The sequence below is a fragment of the Manis pentadactyla genome, chromosome 6 (assembly GCF_030020395.1).
Source record: "Manis pentadactyla isolate mManPen7 chromosome 6, mManPen7.hap1, whole genome shotgun sequence".
NCBI lineage: Eukaryota > Metazoa > Chordata > Mammalia > Pholidota > Manidae > Manis > Manis pentadactyla.
In genome coordinates, this window is record NC_080024.1 from 62,887,046 (window position 1) to 62,906,415 (window position 19,370).

Genomic DNA, 19,370 nt, shown 5'->3' on the forward strand with positions numbered 1-19,370 from the left:
CTTTGGAGCTCAGGGCAGACACTGTGTCCTGAGCACAGGATGTGACCCCAACCCAACGGGCTGCTTCCATTGAGGGCTTTTTCTCTATGCATGTGTTTACATATGCACATGGATTCTGAGGGTCCATTCTTTCCCAGCTTTCCTACTTCCTGGGTGGGTGACCCTCTCTCCCTTCTCTCTCCTGCCCAGGCTCCTGTGACCTCCCCTTGCCATAGACATCCTTTCTGAAGACACATCACGTCCACCACACGGAGAAAGCTTCCCTGCTGGAAGACTTTTCATCATCAGGCGTGTACATGTAGCTGAGCTTTCCTTCTTTTTACTTCTTTATTGAGGTGAAATTCATTATCTTAAAATGAGCCATTTTAAAGTGTGCAATACAGTGGCATTCAGTACCTCTACAGTGTTGTGCAGCCATCACTTCCCTCTAGTTCTAAAACTTCTACATCTTCCTCAGAGAGGACCCTGTGCCTGTAGCCCATGAGCAGTCACTCCCCGTTCCCTCCTGCCCCCAGCGCCTGGCAACTGCTAAGCTGTTTTCTGTTTCCTGTCTCTTTGGATTTGCCTGTTCTGGTTATTCCACACGAGGGGAATCATACAGTGTGTGACCCTTTGCGTCTGGCTTCTTGGGCTCAGCATGATGTTTCCGAGGTTCCTCCATGCTGCAGCCTGTGTTCACTGAGCTTTCCTTCTTTAACCTGCAAATGGGTCTCTTGCCTGTGTTATGCTCCCCTTCCATTCACTTTATGGGCCTTATGACTTTTCTGTATTATAACCTCCAAATTGGCCTTTCAGAATCCAGCCTCTCCTTTCTAATCCACTTTACAACTTGCAGAAGCTGTTTTAAACATGTCAGTTCTCAAAACTTCCAACATCCCCCATAGCTGCTCAAAGTCTGAGTCCCTGGCCTGAAGTTGTCAGCTGTGCGGGATCTGCCCACCCGCCCCGCCTTCCGCTTTGTGTGGCATCCGTTCTACCTCCTGTGCACCTGTGCTTCCATCAAAGCCACTTACTATGCCTTCTACCAAAGCCAACTTTTTGTGTCTTTACGTTCCTTTGTTTCTCTCTTCCTCTCTTACCTTCTCACTCTTTCTGTCTAGATCAACAGTTCTTTCCTTTCCCGCTCCTGTCTATATTCCAAATTCTGTCTTTCTTCCAAGAGTGAGCTCCAGGGCCACCCACTCAATGAAGTGTCCCCTCTGTCTCCCCTGCTGCCCCTCCTGAGCAGAGGTAAGGAACAGCTCCTTTCCTCCCAACTGCCAAGACTCTGTGTTATGAAAAGCTCTATGTACATGTTTATCTCTTCTCTGGGACTTAAATTCCCTAAGGACAGGATTTGTCTTTGTGTCTCCACAGTCCCAGTCTTGCTTGCAATTACTGGGCATTCACTGGATTTGTTGAACAATAATAAAGAAGTTTGGCCATTTGCCTTAATGTTACCAACCAGCATGGAGGGGTCACTTTAGGAATACTTAAATAACTACGGCTTTGGGGGAGGAATCTCAGCTTGCCACCCCTTTTTCCTCCTGACTGTTCCTTAAGGAATGTTGGTCCTTTTTCAAAGGCAGCAGAGGGGAAGGCGGGGTGGGAGCATATCATTTGGCATTTGCCAAATAGGACACAATTTACCACTTTTCTCTCTCGGAACCCTGAGACTTCTCTGCACTGGAGAAGTTGCTGTCCTGCTGTAGCTCATCTAAGCCAGCACAGCCTTTCAGGATGGACTTGCACACACCCAGAGGTCAAGATTAAATTATTTGCCAGTCTTTGAGGTATATTGTCATGCATTAGGTCTCCATGCCCAACTTCTGAGAGAGAAAAGATGGTAAGATTGAGGCTAAGCCATTAACCAAGGGGTGTGGAGGGGCTGTAAGGTGTTCTGCACATGGGTCCAGGGCCCACAGAAGGGAGCAGATGCTTCCCTTTGGACCTGAGGGAGATTTCCCTAGAAAGGCCAGTGTTGGGAGCTCTAACTGAGGTCTGGGGAAAAGTAGTTGTCATGTTGGTAGAGCCCTGGATAGAAAGCTGCTTTCTCTACATTCCCTTCTGAGGCTCTTGGTCTTCTTTCTAACTTGAGCCCACTCCTTCGCCCACCCACAATGAGGCTGAGGAGTTTTGGAGAGCAAACTTGATTTTATCCTAAGATCTCTTGAAACAAACTTCTGATTAATAAAAATGTCTACACAGATGCCAGCAATCTTGTTTGGTTTGGAGTAACTAAAAAAACAGAACAAAGCAAAAAAATGGATCTGGTTGCTAAACTACATAAAAACCACCACCAACAAAAACCAAGATTGAACAGTTTTGAAACTGTTCAAGACTGAAGTTTTGGGGGAGATGCCAGGATTTCCTGAGAAAATGAGGGATTAGGCTACACATATGGTGGTACTTGTTGCATATCAAATCACCAAGGTTGCATACTGAACACACATTTCCATGATTCTAGGTACTGCAGTGGCCTAGGTTTCACTCAGTCCACAGACAAATTCTGGCATCCTTAGGGAATCCTAACGATCTAGCCCTTCTGGCATTAAAAGAAGTCACCTCCTGCTATTCTGGCTAGGATGGTAGTTCTGTGGGCATCACGGGCCCCCTTCCGGGTCCAGGGCACACTGAGCCGCCTCCCAGGGGTGCCCTCCCCTCCCCACAGCACCTCCTTCCTGCCCCTCCCCCTGGTTAGCACCTATTTGTACTTCAGGTCTCAAGTCCTGCCTTCTTCAGGAGCAATTGTACAGAAATCGGTTTCCCCTCATCACATGATTACTTTCTGTCTTCTCCACAGGGAAAGGGGTGACACACTCAAGTGTATCTGGGAGACTTCTGCTGTGCCGGGTATTAACCCTTTGGTTGTTGGATTATGAGGAGGGGGAAGGGGTCCCACAGGGGCAGCAGTTAATTATCAGCAGTAGTTCAGCACTGTAACAATGAGAACAGCCATGTTTCCCTCCCCAGAGTCTAACACAACACGTGATCAGCTACACAGTAGGTGCTCAGTGAAGACGTGTTGACTGAACATGCTCCCATTCCGAGGTACCTTTAAATGAATGATGTGCCCCTTGGAGACAATGCCCATGTCTTTCAAGTCTTCTTCCTCCAGAAGCAGCAGTCGCTTTCCTGTGATGTTGTTTTCCTTAAACAAGCTTGCATATACACTCATCTCTTCTGAGGAGTCACCTGAAGGAGGTGATTGGAAGGCAGAATAAAATCAGACTGCATCATGTCCAAAGCAAAGTTAATGCCATGAATTAAGAAGGTAAGTTATTCCACTTGCCTTTTCTGATGAGCTGCTGAACCCAAAAATACTGTGAAAGAGAGGACATAAATGGTTTGGAAGATTCATACATGGTCACGTTAAAACACATCGTTTTCAACAGATTAAAATATCTTTAATTCTTGGCTCAACTGCAAAGGTAAAATGGAAGACTTTCTCTTTAGTTTTAAAACTTGAAACTTTCACTGGAGATATTCTTCCCTTTGGGGGTCTTGGACACTTGAGGGACTACTGGTTCTCCTCCTTATTTGGGAGATTCACAAAAATCCTTTCAAAAGGTCTTACTTTTAGTGAGTTTTCTATTTACGTGTTGCTTGGTGGTTCCTTGGGTTGTTGAGGGGCACTGGTTTACCCAGGAGTTGTATCTGTAACAGGGACCACACCGGAGTATACAGAGAAATGGGTAGAAAGCATCCTCTGTGCTAGGCCTGGTCAGGAAGGAACGGTGTGGCTTAAGTTAATGTGTGGAGCTTCCTCTATAGAATGAGTTGGACCCAGGGACCCTCGTCCTGACTCACTTGGCACATGTTTACTGGTAGCCTCTCACATTCTCTGGGGGAGCCCTTGACTCTGGCATTTTATTTAAATGGCTTGAAAGCCACTCAACCTCAGAGCAAACACTAAAATTAGCTGCTAGAGCTCAGTGCCTTTTAAAAAATGTCTCCTTAAATGAGATGGGTCAACTTTGCAGTGAGATGCAAAGGGATTATATTCAGGCCCATGAATCAAGGAGACCCTAAGTCCTCTTTTCTTGCTAAGCAGGGCTGGCAGGAACTTTAGAATCACCAGGGCTCAGTGAATGGGAAGAAATAGGTGCCAAGTTTTCTTACCTGGTGGAAGCCGAAAAGGTTTGTTGTGAGCAGTTTTACTTTACAAGAACACAGAAAGCAGGAAGGCAAATGCCTCACTCCAGAAGCCAGGTTGTGTTAGGTAAACAGACCTTCCCCAGAGTTTCCAGTAGTGCTAAGGCTGGCATTACAGCTTTTTTCTTTTTCATTTAATGCTACCTTGAGCTTATAAAATGGACCTGGACAGGCACAAGACCCTGAGCTCTTTGATGAAGAATTCTTAGACCTGTTTTTCACTAAGGAAAGATAATAGAAATCTAACACGCTAAAGGATTGTTCTTCAGGGTCTCTATGCAAGCGCAGAGTGTAGGACTTGCTTTGGACTTAGTCTGTCCAATTCTCTCAAAAACATGGGGCTCCAGACCTCAGAGAATGTCTGGGAGCTCACGTCCTTCTTTCCTTGGAGTAAAGGCCAGGGTAAGATGAACCTGTCACTTTCAAACAGACCTAATGCAGGAAGGAAACCCAGTTTGGCAGAATCCCAGTCTAGCACTGCCTTACCGTATCTTTCTCAACACCATGGTTCGAGTCCATCTCTGGTATTTTAGGAAAACTTGGGGTCAATTTTTTTTCAAGTGTGTTCATTTGGTATCCTGAATCACCCCTTTGTCACTGGTATTCATTATCATATTCTGAAATACCTTCCAGAGCAAATGCGGAGGTGGAATCCGCTTGTAAGGTTTGAAGAGATACTTGCTTTGCTCGAGGCCTTATTTTACAATGCTACTGTCTTAGAAATAGAAAAACATGGAATTTGTCAACTTCTCCTAGTTAGACATTCCTAAGGCCCAAACCCTTCTACCTGCATTTTTAACTTGTGAAATACCCACCCAGGTAAAATGAGGCATTAGCAGAAGCAGCTTACCACATCATCTTCAGTCCATGAGCCAATCTCAAAGGAAGGCAGCAGCTGCATGGGAAATATGAATGAAATGAAAAAGAGAAGGAATATTATCATTGTCTTTTTGCTTTATCCCCTTGTCTATTTCAGCTTTTGGCTACTGCTCTGGCTTGGGTCCTCCTGCAGGTTAGGTTCAATGGAAAACCATTCTTCTGACCTTAAGAGGAATTTCTCAGTGCCCCAAGGAATACGCCTACAGAATCCATCAACCTTCCAGTAAAAATTCATTGCACTCTGTGAGCTGTTGCCGTGGGACTCTGTACATCATAGATTTTTCTCTCTTGGCCCTCAGCACACCAAGAGTAGTTTTACATTTCACAACAGAGCTTGGCAGTCAAATAATTTCTGACTTTTGTCAGATACTAGAGCCTTCCTCGGAATTCTCAGTCTACGTGAGGATCGTTTGATTTTTAATGAAAATTCCAAAGCAACCACTTGGCAACCAGATGACTTACATGCTTATTCTTACAGGACAAGTTGGAAGTATTTAACTAAATACCTCACTTGCATTATATTGTTAAAACCAAATATTAGGACTCCTAGGTGAAGAAGGACAAGTGAAATTGCAACTTTTCTAAGAAACCCAGGTTGCAAGTTGTAAACGAACCTCCCTCCCTATCAGGTGCACAGACTTGAAATACAATTTTGCAGGACGACTTCAGCCTGCACCATTTTCAGAGCCATATATGCTCCATGGCCATAGACTAAATGATAAATGCGTACATAATATGAGAAAATCTGGTGTGTTCTGTGACTTGATCAAGACTTTGCTATAGTCATTAGCTTTAACTAATGTAACTTGCCAAAATGGTTGGATTGCTTGTGAGATAACACAGTAAAGTGTCATTCAACCTGATACAAATAATCGCTTTTTGGGAGTGAGTTTAAAAAAGAGAAGTTGAATTTAGTTGCTTTTACTATTAGTATAAAAAGTAGAGGGTGGGTGAGTTAATCCTTCTAATTTGCAAGTATTTTGTCACATTCTTGAAACTGCTTGGAAACGCATGTCCTTCCCTGGAAGGAGCTTTTAATTTAAGTGGGGGTGAAACAGATATGGATTATACATGGAGGAGTTCAAGGCCGTCTTCATCTTGCTTTATTCAGTGCCTAGCTGAGTGCTTTGCATACAATACCTGGTAGATTTTTGTTGCACAATTTTGTTGAATGAATAAAACTGAAGGGTGCATTTACTAAATGCTAAATTCTCTGGCATAGAGTTCAATGTGTAGGGGTATACCAGGGAAAAGGGACGGTTTCATAGACTAAAATGGGGGAATGGAAGGCAAGGTAGCTTGAGCTGGGTAATGCAGGCAAGGAAAGAGAAGGGATTCCAGGCGAAGGGCAGCACCAAGGCAGAGCGCTGGCAGTGGTGGGGGGGATGGGGGGAGGGGCGGGCATGGCACGTCAGCCTGAGCACCAGAGGCAGTGTGTGCATGGCAGAGGATAAAGGGCAAAGACTTAAAATGCTTCACCTCTCTCTGGCAATGCTTAAAATCTCTAGGGGGCCAACCAGAATTTAAAAAAAAAATCTACTGGTTACAGTAACTATGAATGTGTAGAGATTATAGATAAATTGCAAGGGCATAAATTGCTCCTGTTCTGTATATGCTCTGCGACCCCTACGTGCTCCGAGGCCCTCAGGATTGCCCCTTTCCTCCTCTGAGATACTTGATGTTATGCAGGAATCATCGCATGCACTCACCTGCTTCAATATTGTAGAAAGGAAAATGACTTGAAGACTATAATCTAAGACTGAACTGGATCAAAGAAAATACACGGCAAGTTTTATTTCTTCATTGGGCAGCTGAATATAGCTGTAGATACATGTTCTTCCCTTTCTCCATTATGAAAACAAATGTAAAATAAGGAACTTTTCTGATTAGCTCAAGAACCAGCAGAGTGAGTTACAGAAGTATTTCCCTGCATCAAGGTTGGCTTTTATAGGGAGTGCGGGAATGTGTAGTGTTTTGATTTTTATACAGTTCCCAAATATTGTGCTAAACAAAATTGATGAGTATTTCTTGAATAGAATAAGGGTTGTAAATGAAACTAGTCAAAACCAACATCTTTGGTTTTAATGTCAAAAGGAGGGTAGGGGCACCCTGGGCTCTGGGATGGCTCATGAAGATGGCACCACGGGAAGGGCACGGAAGTCAGTGTGATGCGCCCAGCAGCACCCTTGCAGGGTGCCTGCGAAGATCGCTGAGAAGAAGGCTGGAGCTAGGGACTGCTTCAAGACAGGTTGAATTTGGCAAGATGGGAAAGAGTTAATGATGTCCAGCCACACAGTGGCTTACCATTTCCTTTATGTTTTCTATACCTTGTTAACATACCAGTAAATCTGTTGTAGAGTGAGTTCTAAGCATTTCTTTCTTTGAGGATAAAAACAAATCCCTCATGACTATCCCATCACTTTACAAATCCATTATTTACACTCCAACCGATTTTAGGAGTGAAAAGCTCACACTCACGTGCATGCATATGACAGCGATTCCTTCAAAGGATTTTGGGAATCCAACCTAACAAAGATCTGATATACACAGCCACACGCAACAAAGGAATTAATGTCAAAACGTTTATTGCAAAATGGAGTCTTAAAACAAAGGAAAGCAAAGAAAAGTTCACATCAAAATGAAATGTATGACACCAACTCGGATTTCTGAATACATCGTGGACTTTGTGCTGGAATATCAAACTCCAACCGTGAAGTCAGTAACTGAGTAGTCTTACCACACAAGAGTACAATTTAATCTTCCATACAAACATTATACAACATATTTGGTATAAGATTTGCTCAGAATAATACTGCAATAGAATAACTGAGAAAAAGCTTTTGTTAAAAAAACAATAAAGTGATAATGCCATCTAGTCAAAGCTCACACTCAAAGGATATAAATATTTTCTATTATTTAGTACAAAATGTTTAAGAGAGTGCAAAAGCAATTTGTGCAGTGCACTGTATCTGCCATTAAAAGATATACTATTCTGCACATGATATAAAATAATTAATGTAGTTGCTTGAAACTCTAGTTTTGAAGTAAACAGTCAAATGCCAGAAAGCCCCGCACAGGCAAGAGAGTGCAAACTAAGTTGGAACCTGAGGAAACGTGGCTAGTCCTTCAGATTTCCTGGTAGCCACTCAGTTTTCATCATGGAAATGCTGCGTCCAGAGCTATCAGGCTATGTTATACTCAAAGGAATAGAACAGATTCTTCTCTCTGGCAATCTAAACAGGAAAATAGTCACACTCAAAAGCAGCAAAAGGTGCCTGATCACATAGAAATTGTGCTCTATCATAAACGTGGCATGGCAAGACTGCAAGTGTGAAAAGGCTGCCAACAAGTCCAGTGTATCAAAAATTAAAAAAATCAGTATTTAACCCAGAGTAAGTTTTATATTATCTTTCATGAAAGTCTTACCACTCCAATGAAAACTCTGAGAAAGTTACATATATTATAGTGCCTGAGAGGTCATTCTGGAGCTCTACCAAATCTTTCCCTCACCCCCACTTCCTTGGGGGTGAAGTCTGAATACCTCAGCTGGAGTTAAGTCTAACGAGTCTATTGCATGTTAAAAACCACTGGCTAAAAACCAGCCCTCGACATTTCCAGGGCATCCCAGCCAAGTGTACGATGTGCCTTCAACCTCTTCCCACTGGTTATTTATGTAAAATATTAAAATTTTACTGTGATTTTGCTTAAAAAAAAAAAAAGACTGTTAGGAAAAGAGTCCTTTTAAACTAAACACAGCTACTTCACAGAAGTATAACTACCTCAGAGGTGTTTTTCTTTTTTGTTTATTGTGTACTGAGTATAACAGGAGAGTTTCATAATGTTCAGGTTGGGTGTAGTTGTAATCTGGAAATGTATATTTTGACTTGGGTAATTTCATTTGGGGAAAAAAACTTGATGTGGGAATCTAACTAAAACTGCCAGGTTTAGCAAGTTTCTCAGTGGGGGAGGGACAACACTATTGCTATTGTGGATGGCATTCTTTTTTGGATGGGGCTGTTCCTGGCATGCAGGATGTTACCATTTTTGACATTGGAACACCCTGTCTTGACACTATGTATTACACCTCCAGTTCCTGTGGCACCCAAAAACCTGCCCCGCTGCTCCCAAACACTATCAGGTGACTGGACAGCCACAGTTGAGAACCAGTGGTAGGGTGTCATCAAATTCCACATGACCAACTTTATGAGTAAAGAAAAAAAGATGAAAGAGTAGCTATATTTTCAGTTGTATAGCTCTGAAAATTACTATGACAATTTAAAGTTTCAATTCTCATTTTAAATTGTTGGATTTCTCAGTGTTTAACTCTTGTCTTTATAAAAACACAGTTTTATAAGTCGGGTAATTGGAAATAAATCCACTACCAATAAGTTTGCCATTTCAAAAACTGATCTGAAAAGTGATTAAAAGCTGCACAGTTAACACTGTCATCAGAAATTCTGCATATGTATAAAAAAATTTAACATTTTTAAAGTAATAAAACTAATAATAGAGTTTAAAGTCTTCTAAATAATCTTTACAGATAGAGTAAGACCACTTTAAAATTTTGTTTATATGATTCAGATTTTAGGTATGTTCAAAACCCTAGAGAGACACTGATTAGTTAGTGTCTAACAGAAAGTAAAATAGTGTCATATGGTAATTACCTATAGTACAATTCTAGGACGAGAACAATTTCAGGTTTATCACTGAGGTTATTAATTCTGCTGTATGCTAAATCCCTGCTGTTTCTTGATGGTGGCGTATTAAGCTATGACCATTTCTGGAATACTGGTGAGGAAACAGCAGTGGTAGAGATTAGAGTGATACTGTCTAGTTAATAATGGTAAGCCTAGGTCTGGGCATTGAGTTTCTTCTGGCCCTGTTTAGCTGCTTTTATTAATACCCCAAAACTTTATGTATAAGCATAATAGATTTACATGTAAATTAAGAAAAATGTCAGATTCATTCATTTTATATGTTCTAAATTTATTGTTGATTATTCTTAAATGAGAGCCAATGTTTACATTCTTACATAAAGTGCACAAATCCCAAAATCAGCTCACAGAGATTCTCTTATTGGTTTGGTCTTTCCTAACCACACTTCAAAATCCACAAGATACCCCCATGTGCCTTGAATTGGGGAGTAAGTACTTCTCCATGTCTGAGAACAGACAGGATGCCTATTTATGTCTGAACCTGTTTGTCACCAGCCCTGTATTGCGGTGTGCATGTATCTGTTTATGTCTGCATTGGCATAGGAAATCTGTCAGATTGGGTATGTGGGGAACCCCACTTCTAGGGAAGGTCTGACCTATTCCTTCTGTGTTTCCTTAGTTTACGTGTGGTAGCTGGGCCTGCAAATACCTCAGACTAGACAAACCTAGGCACTGATGCATGGTCTTCAAAGAATAGCAGGTTAAATCTGTCTGCTTAAATACTTTGTATTCTAAGAATGTGCTCTTTATCTTTCTTGAAAACTATTTACTTTAACTTTCATTTCATACTACTCAGTATCTATCACTTGAAATTGACAGCTCAGTTTTCCAGAAGGTGACTGGAGCCACTTATTTTTCAGTATCCTTTCACTGGCATAATTAATGTTATATGACATGACCCTACCACTTGCCATGGACCTGGTGCTGTGTTAAGTGCTGTACAGGTAGATTTCACTGAATCCTCACAATAATCCTTTGAGTAAGATTATCATTCCCACGTTAAAAATGAACAGACACACAGAGGCTAAGTAATTTGCCCAAGATTGCATAGCAGTTTTGAATTATCACCATGTACATAGAGTTTTCTATATTTCACACTCAGAACATTTTGTTATTTTTCTCCAAATAATGCTGGCACAGCTTACTGCTCATTTTGTGGTATTTTCCAGCTCTTAATGGGGATTAGAAGCATGTTATGCTTCAAATTCTAGGAGACTTCTTGTGATTGAATATACTGGGAAATAGTATTAGATAATATCTATGATATCTTTTCTTAAATCTTCCATAACAGGAACCACTGAAAATAATTTAATAGTCAAATAAATGGCACTGGTTTCTAATTTAGGCTGAAAAATAGTCTTTGCTCTTTTGCTTTTCTATGTGTGTGTGTATAAAACTGTAACTGCAAAAAAAATTTTTTTAAACAGTGTTTTATAGTTTAAATGAGCATGACAGATACGTGATAACGTTCAGAGAATATATGTCTGGCTAGCTAGGTTTTCAGAGCAGCACTTATATTTTCTTCTTTTTCCCACCAGCATAGCTGAATCAGGGTTAAAAAAAAAAGACAACTCTGGAAGGCTAGATTTGATAGAAAAAGGACCCTTCATCCTTCACTTCTGCCTAAGTGAGGATAACTTATTATCTCTGCTATTCCTTTTCTAAAATTGAGTTCCCTCTTCAAAATGCCAATACATGTTTAGAACAGGATTATCATGCCCTCCCGGACCACAAACACACACACATACACTTACTGGAAGGGCAGAGCAGGCTGGCGTTAACACTCACGCTGCCTGGAAGTACCCTCTTAAGATTCTATCTTTCTCTCTGAAGGAAGTATAAGTGAAGCTTTAGATGACAGTATGTTGTTGTTAAGCATCTTTCAGGTATGAAAAGCTGCAACTTCTGTTGGTTTCAAATGAGAGTGTTTCTCCTTCAAATGCACTATTGAGCACATCTCTCATGTTTTACTTTGAGTAGTTGTGCTATTAAGTACTGAAAATTCTTGGCATTTAGTTATTTCTGAAGAAGTATCTGTTATCTCCTTTCATGTCAGTGGTTTTATTACTTGATTTTGCAGTCACTATCAATTATTTCTGACAGTATAGTGTATTGCCATAAGAAAAAGTATGTAGTGTGCTGCAAGAAAATCAAATGTTAAAGAATTAGAAGTCAAGAGTATTTGTTCAAAATGTAAGTTTTCTTAAGCAACTGAATAAATGAAATCAAATCAAATCACATATAAACTATATTACTTAAAAAAAAGCTAGAATGTCATTAGTTAAAAAATACGATATTGTATATAGAATCACAGATTTCTATAATCAGGCACCACATTTGCTGATTCATTAAATATATATTTTTGGTTTAATATTTCCCCCACTTTTCTGTAAGGAAGACCAAATCGAAAGTACACTTGATAAAGAAATGACTGCCATGTAAGTGCGAGTGACCTCAAAATACAGTGCTTGGTTTTCTACTTCTCTACTAGTTTTTGTACAGAGATAACAAGTTTCTTTTGTTTTTCCGAAGATTTTCAATTTTATTACTTGGCTTTCTGCTTTCATTCACTATTATCCACGTCATTATCCTCCTCCTCACCGTCATCATCATCGTCACCTTCTGACAAGTCAAAATCACTGAACCCCAGGGCCATGTTGACCTTCTTCCCCCTTCTCTTAGAGGTGGTTTTGGAAGAATTCTGCTTGGCTTGCATGTTTATCTGCATCCCAGTATGCAGCACAGCTCCTGCTTTGTTCATTGAGAAGATATCCCCAAAGCCCATCAGCATCATGGCCTGCAGACTTTGGTTCATGCCATGGCCCTCCCCGTTACTTGCTGCTGTGATCTGACATGACATCTCTGCACTGTTTGACTCCTCTGTCTTAGATTCAAAGTAAGACTCCTCAGACATTCTTGCAGCAAGAGGCAAGAGAAGCTATCATAAGGGAAGAAAGGACAGAAGTAAAAAGAGAAATTAGGAACAATTTAAAAAAAGGAAACAGATACTACAAAATTAGTGGGTGTTGCATGGAAGGCAAAGGATTAGTGAAACCAGTGAATGTAGGGAATTCTGTGAGTATTTATTTAAAGGCAGGTTTGGCTCCTGTGTATTTGCCATAATTTATAAATGACAGAGTAAAGCACAACCAAAAGTTTGCAAAGCACCATAGCAAGCCAAATTACAAATGGGAAGGAAGTTGCAAGTTTTAAGTCCTCATGTTGCGTAAAATAAAACAGCTTTTAGGATTTCTCTTAATTTTTCCCAATTTCACTTTCACACAGAAACATTTAGTTAACTATTATATTATATTAAGTAGAGGTTAAATCTGAAGCAAAAATCAAGAAACCTTATACCAGAGAAGAAAAGTTTAGGGGAAGCGTGAAAACTGTTCAGTGGTCAATACAGTTCTAGGAAGTTCTGGGTCATGAACTACTTTTATCTGGTTACTATCTGCCTATAAAGTAAAAATGAAGCTAGAATTCACTTGTTTCCATACAGCCAGATACAACACTAGTTATTCCATTTATGAAGTAATTCACTTGTGAACAAATTCTAGATTCTGTCTCTAACATTTAAGTTACAAACAAGTATGTAAATACATGTTGGGAGGAAAGGAAATGAGTATTAACTTAGATTGTTACCTTTTTCTCTACTCCCTACTATATAAGGTTTCTTCTTTAGTAGAATTTTGTTTGCGGAATTCTCCTTCTCACAGTGAATACAGACATTTATTTTCTACCTTCTGTGACTATTCCAAACAGCCAATCTATTCCCATAAATGTTGGTCATAGTCATTGTAGGAGTAAAACTGTTAGCATCTGAAAAGTGTTCCTGCCTCTTCTTTTGAGAAACAAGAAAATTAAGGTTTATATTTTTGGTATAGTTTAAATATGGGTAAATTTATGATAAACAACGGACAAATAATAGGATTCTGGGATGAGCTTTACATTTTGGGTGTGAAGTTACTTTTAGGGCTAATATCCTAACTTTTAAATTGAAGTTGGGGCTGAGTTTTAAAAAAATATCTTATTCTGTAAGGAAAAGACTTCTGGACTTGCTATTCAGTAAGAACTTCACACACACTTCAGCAAAAAGGACCACTTATATGGAAGAAAAAAATTGCTTTAGACCTTTTAACACTAGAAACAGGATATTATTTTGCTTGTAGTCAAATTTCTCAGCTTCTCAAACTTGTTTTCAGTTGTTAGATACTCTTAGGAAAAATTCTTTGTTGCTTATTTTATTATTTGTTGGGTTTTTCCTAACATTATGCTAAGATCTCCACAAATGTCTCAAGCTTTTATTTTTAAAAGAAAGCTATAATAATTAAAAAACAGACATTGTATATATTTATGTATGATGACTTCGTCTTCCCAAATATCTTTAATATTTTAATTTCAGGAAAGAAAATAGTGTCCTTCCTTGAAATAAATTAAATAATACAATTTTTGATGAAATTACATAAATGTTACACTTTTATAATTGAGATAAGGCTACATGCAGAAAATATGCAGAAAACCTAAGCCTCCAGAAGACTGACTTCCTTTTAAAAAGTTTTATTTTATCTTTCTCTTAGAAACCTCATTTAAAGTCAACTAGAAACTGATGTGAGGATAAAAGAAAACATCAACTTATAAAATACTTGAGCACAAACTTTCTTTCCTTCAGAAATAACAGCTCTAAGTAGGTGAGACATTAAAAGCAAGTACTGTAAAGAAAGAAAACAGCCCTCATAAGTAAAAAAAGGAAGAAAATCTTTAAGATCATGGTTCATGCTGTCCATTGTTAGATAGTAGCCCTCAGAGCAGGTCCTTCACAGAAGTTTTTTGGAGTTAAAACACAAGCATACAGCCTACTGAGCACTCGTACTGTTTCATTATTTATTACACAACTATATTACTAAAAGCAATAACATGTGCAAGGCAGCCCATGATTTCTTAGCAAAACTCATGCCAATAAACGAAAGAAAGGTTCTAAAGCATACTCTAATGGGTAGTTTAAAGTTGTTTCTTACAATGCTACACTTAGAAAGAGTCAAGCCATGCAGTGCTTTTAGCTTAAGATTTCAATGTACTTATAAAAACAACCCACAATTTTTAGACTTCAGAAGACTGCCGTAGTGTTGCTTCTCAGCAGCTCCGGGAGAAGCAGTGCTTCTTCGCAGATGCTTAGGGTAATGCTTTCTGAGACCGCCTGCTGGGGGCAATTCAACCAGAACAGGCCACTTCCTCAACTGCTTTCTTGAGAGCCAAGTTAAATCCACTGAACTTAGAAAATGGCCTACTTTTTAAATGTTCCATAATAGTCTTACATACAGAAATTCAGTTCTTATTTTGCGGTTTCCTGGATAACCAAAGTCATTTTTGAAGAAGTCAAATAGGATAATAAACATTTAACTTCACTGATTTTCCCTTTTTTGGCTATCAGGCTGCCTCTCCACATAAATTGGAAAACAAGGCAATCTACTTTATTCTCTAGACACTGGAAAATATTTTATAATTGGGCACTGGATGCTTAATGGAGAGTAAGGCTTCTAAAAATAGATAAGCTTTCTGAAGACCGCAAAGTGAAGGGCATATTTTCTCTTTTTTGGAATATACCTGCTGTAGCGGCTATAACAATGAATTTAAAATATATAACAAAGTATACTTTTAATATTCCCATTATTTTGGTGACTTTTTAAAGTTGACAAATATTACCCACTAAAACCCCTGGAAAAACAATGATAAATTTATACTTAATTCTCAAAATGACAAATCATTTCAAATAGGGAAGAATGATGAAATTTGATCAGATTTTAATGTATCACAAGCTCAAGGTAAGTGTATAAATAGTGAAATCTTTAAAGAGAATTTTTTTCCTCCCCTAAATACAAGACTTGGAAAAAAACCAAGATATTTTCTAGGTGTAGTAAATTTTAGAAGCTTGTCCCAGGAGAGGTCTTCTGCCAATCTTTTGCTACCACAATGATAACGCTGAATAAGGATTATTAATGCTTATCATTTACATGTTATTAAGTTAGCTCTCTTTTAGAAGAAAAACTTGGTTAAGTTCTGACACATCAAAGACTTTTTAGACAGCTAGCTGCCTTTGTGTTACACTTATCAATCATTATGATGGACTATAAAGATCACCAGCATTTAGGCACATGTTCCAGGGATCTAACAGATGGTGTGAAAATACACTGGATTCATTTTTGTAATTTGAATACACAAACACACTGAAAGTAACAGTTCTTTAGGAAAGAGCCAGAAATAGCATGTTTCTCTTATATTTCCAGCATTTTGTTATTTGAAATTAGATATGAGCTCTACTTGAGTATAAATCCAGGCCCCTTAATATGCAGGCATAAGGCAGGCAGTGAGGAGGTGGCAGTGGGTGGGAAGGAGGGCGGCGCCATGCTGCCATGCTCAGCTCTGTCTTCCCGGTGTGGGGAGGGGTGACCCTGTGGGGAGCACTCACTGGGATGTTGGACTGCTCTGTCAACTTTTGCTCCCACATCTTCAGACGTCTTTCTCGTTCTTTGAGCTCCTGCTCTTTAAAGCTGAGATCCCGTTCTAGTTTCTTCAGCCTCTCAAGAGTTGCTTCAATTTCACACCTGCACAGGGATAACTGGTTGAAGTCCCAACTCTCACAAGAATCATTAAACACTTAGTGGGTCCATCAGAAATGCTTAACCAATGTAAAAGGCTAAAACTTGTCTTTCATTAACTTTTTCCTAGTTTTACTGATATATAATTGACATACATCACTATAAGCTTAAGGTGTAGAGCCTAACAGTTTAACTCACACGTACTGTGAAATGATCACTATTATGAGTTTACCTAGCATCCACCACCTCCTATAGCTACAATAAAAAAAAATCTTTAAGATTTATTCTCTTAATATATATAATTCATATGTGTGTGTGTGTATATATATATATATATATATATATATATATATAGCAGTGTTAACTATAGTCACTGTGCTATTCATCACATCCCTAGTATTTATTTATCTTGCAACTGGAAGTTTGTACTTTTTGATTACCTTTCTCCTGTCTCCCCTATTCCCCACCCTGCCTCTGGTAACCACAAGTCTGATCCTTTTTGTCTATTCTAGTTTGGAAAAATAAGCTCAAAATACTTCAACAAAGCATTGAAGAACTACTGGGGTGGAGTCTAAGCTATGCAGCTGGTGTCCTGGGTTAGCCACTTAATAAATGCTTACATTTATCTAGCTCTTTAGAGTTTACAAAGCTCTATTATATATTATCTCATCTTATTCTCCTAATAGCATCAAGAAACAGGTACTAATCACGTATACAGAGAGAGATGAGAAAATGATATTCAGCTTAGGTGATAATGAGCACATCATTAGTAAATTCATGTTAGCCTATTTTTGGCTGAGTTACTCAAGCAATCGATTGACTCAGATTCCTCAGTTTTAAGGGGTGGTGCTTATCTAACATCAGTGCTCCCCAAATTGCCTGATCCTAACAATTACTTTGTAGCTTGATAAAAAGAAAAAAGAGCCCCACAACAAAGCACAGATTCCTAGGGACCCTTCCTCAGAACTCGTGATTCAGTTGAGCTGGGTGGGGGCCTAGGAATTTTTCATATTTCATAGAACACACCCAGGCGATTTTTATAATCAGGAAGTATAGGAAATTCTGGGCCAGATAAGCTCTAAGGTTCTTTTTAACTCTAATAATTTTAAAAGACATTTCCTTCCTTAGTCTCTATAGGCCTTAGTCTCCAAGCCCACCACCTGGAACAATACATCCAGTTATAAAAACCTGTCCTTTATGGAAACTGAAACTGGTAACACGGCTCAGTGTAATTCTCTTTCTCCTTCAGGGCTGTCACAATGTTTAAATCCACATTTATGCTCTGAGAGCTGGAAGTTCTTTCCCTTAAGTGTCTGAAGGGTCTGTGAGGGAACCAACAGTAATGAGAGAAAGAGAGAGGGAGGGAGGGAGGACTGGAGGGAGAGGAGGACAGAAGGGGAGTAGAGGAGGGGAGAGCCTGGGGAGAGCAGGAGGCGGAAGCGCGGGCATGGCGATATCTGCCCATTGTGGACTAGCTGCTGAGTGCTGCCAACAGTTGCTTCCAGGTGCCACTGAGACAAACCCCCATTACTGGCTGCATCAGCCTGGCTGAGACCCTGACTATGGAAGCAGAAGCCCTCAGATCTAAGTTAGTGAATATAAGTAGCCAAAAACTGCCTTTTTATTTCCAGGAAAAATCAGAATAAATGGATAGTTATTCCAATACTGCAGATGGAAGTAAATGAATGAAAATCAAAAGGTTCTGGGTAGTAACTGGCAAAACCCCACTCAAGGCACAGCTATTGGTGTGGGTCTGGATTTGGGCCCAACACTTTACTTGCCTGGTTGTCTAAAAAGTACCTCAGAGCGAGGGAGGTACTCTGGAAGCCTCTGCTGCCACACTCCATCTCTTTCTTTGGCACCATTTTAAAATTACAAAACAATCTAAGTCATACTATAGACCCTAAAGAAAGGCACCAAATCAGCTATCTGTGACTTGCAGAACTGACTGTATCATAAAATGGAAATTTTAGCCCTGATATTTCTGATAAAAAATACTATGCCCATCTACAAGTGGGCGTAAATGTTACTATTTTTCAAATGGATGATTGAGGAAGAAAATCAGTGTGGAAAATACTTAGTTTAAGCTTTTGTAACAGACGAATTAATACACAAGCGTCTTCAGAACTGGGAGGGTCCGAGGGCAGGAGGCAGCAGAGCCGGGCACCCTCTGCAGCGAGATGGCAGGGGCCTGGCTTTCGTTTAGGCAATGCTGCTGCCAAGTCAGTCCCAGCCCTCCTGCCAGCGAGACTTATCTCACTGGTGGCTTTTTTTGATCATGACAAATGGCCAACACATTCAATTTCACTTGCAACTTGAGCCAAGGATTCATCTTAAGTTTCAATTCTGGTTGCCCGCTGTGATTTTGAGCCCTCTGGGAAACGTGTCAACAGTTCAGATAGCTGAGAGCTGCGACAAACAGGCAGTGATGGGGGAAGCATGCTGCTCAATCTGTGCGCTCAGGCCCAGCTTCCCAGCACTGGCCCCCTAGGCTCCCGGGGACTTGATGGTCGCGTGGGAGGTTCATACGCAGGAGATACAACCCAAATACAGAGGGCAGCATTAAGACAGCCGCTCCCCTTGCCGTTCCCTCTGCTTTTGTTAATTCATTGTTTTATATCAAACACATCTGTTGATGCCCTAATGTAACTCTCTTGTTCTAAAACTATGGTGCGTTTAGTTTGATGAAAATTATGATTTTTCCCTTAAGCCAAATCCAACTAAGTTTGACTTCACTAGTATCTATTTTCCAGATGTCAAAAACAGCCAATGAACTGTGATTTTCTTTATTCAAAACTTCCTTTGAAATAAAAGGTCAGTTTGCAAAACAGCTATATATTATTATATAATAAACATATATTAAATTTTGTGTTATATATTATATCGAACACTTTGTGTTAATATTCAAGTTCGCAATGATTAAATTTTTTGTTTTTTTGTTTTTAAGGTTTGCCTTTATGAGAGCATTTTGATCACTACAGAACACAATGAGGGTTCTCCCAAGAGACCCAGACCTGACTGCCCCATCATAGCACTACATAGCTCC

The 19,370-nt window shown here is 39.8% G+C and overlaps 1 protein-coding gene across 5 annotated transcripts in view; it reads right to left on the reverse strand.

The window, feature by feature from the left end:
• MAP3K20 (mitogen-activated protein kinase kinase kinase 20) overlaps positions 1–19,370 on the reverse strand; it is a 201,551-nt gene that overhangs the window by 30,501 nt on the left and 151,680 nt on the right. For 4 of the 5 annotated variants that reach the window (XR_008998261.1, XM_036876928.2, XM_036876926.2 and 1 more), the window contains 4 exons: positions 16,195–16,330; positions 4,985–5,029; positions 3,272–3,302; positions 3,035–3,174 (listed from right to left, as the gene is read on the reverse strand). Coding sequence is in view for 4 of the 5 variants with exons in the window: in XM_036876928.2 (XP_036732823.2) it covers positions 3,035–3,174; positions 3,272–3,302; positions 4,985–5,029; positions 16,195–16,330 (352 nt within the window). In the remaining variant the exon portion in view is untranslated. Of the gene's footprint in view, positions 1–3,034; positions 3,175–3,271; positions 3,303–4,984; positions 5,030–7,581; positions 12,667–16,194; positions 16,331–19,370 lie in introns of those variants that run through there. The other variant, XM_057503904.1, reaches the window with a different exon arrangement.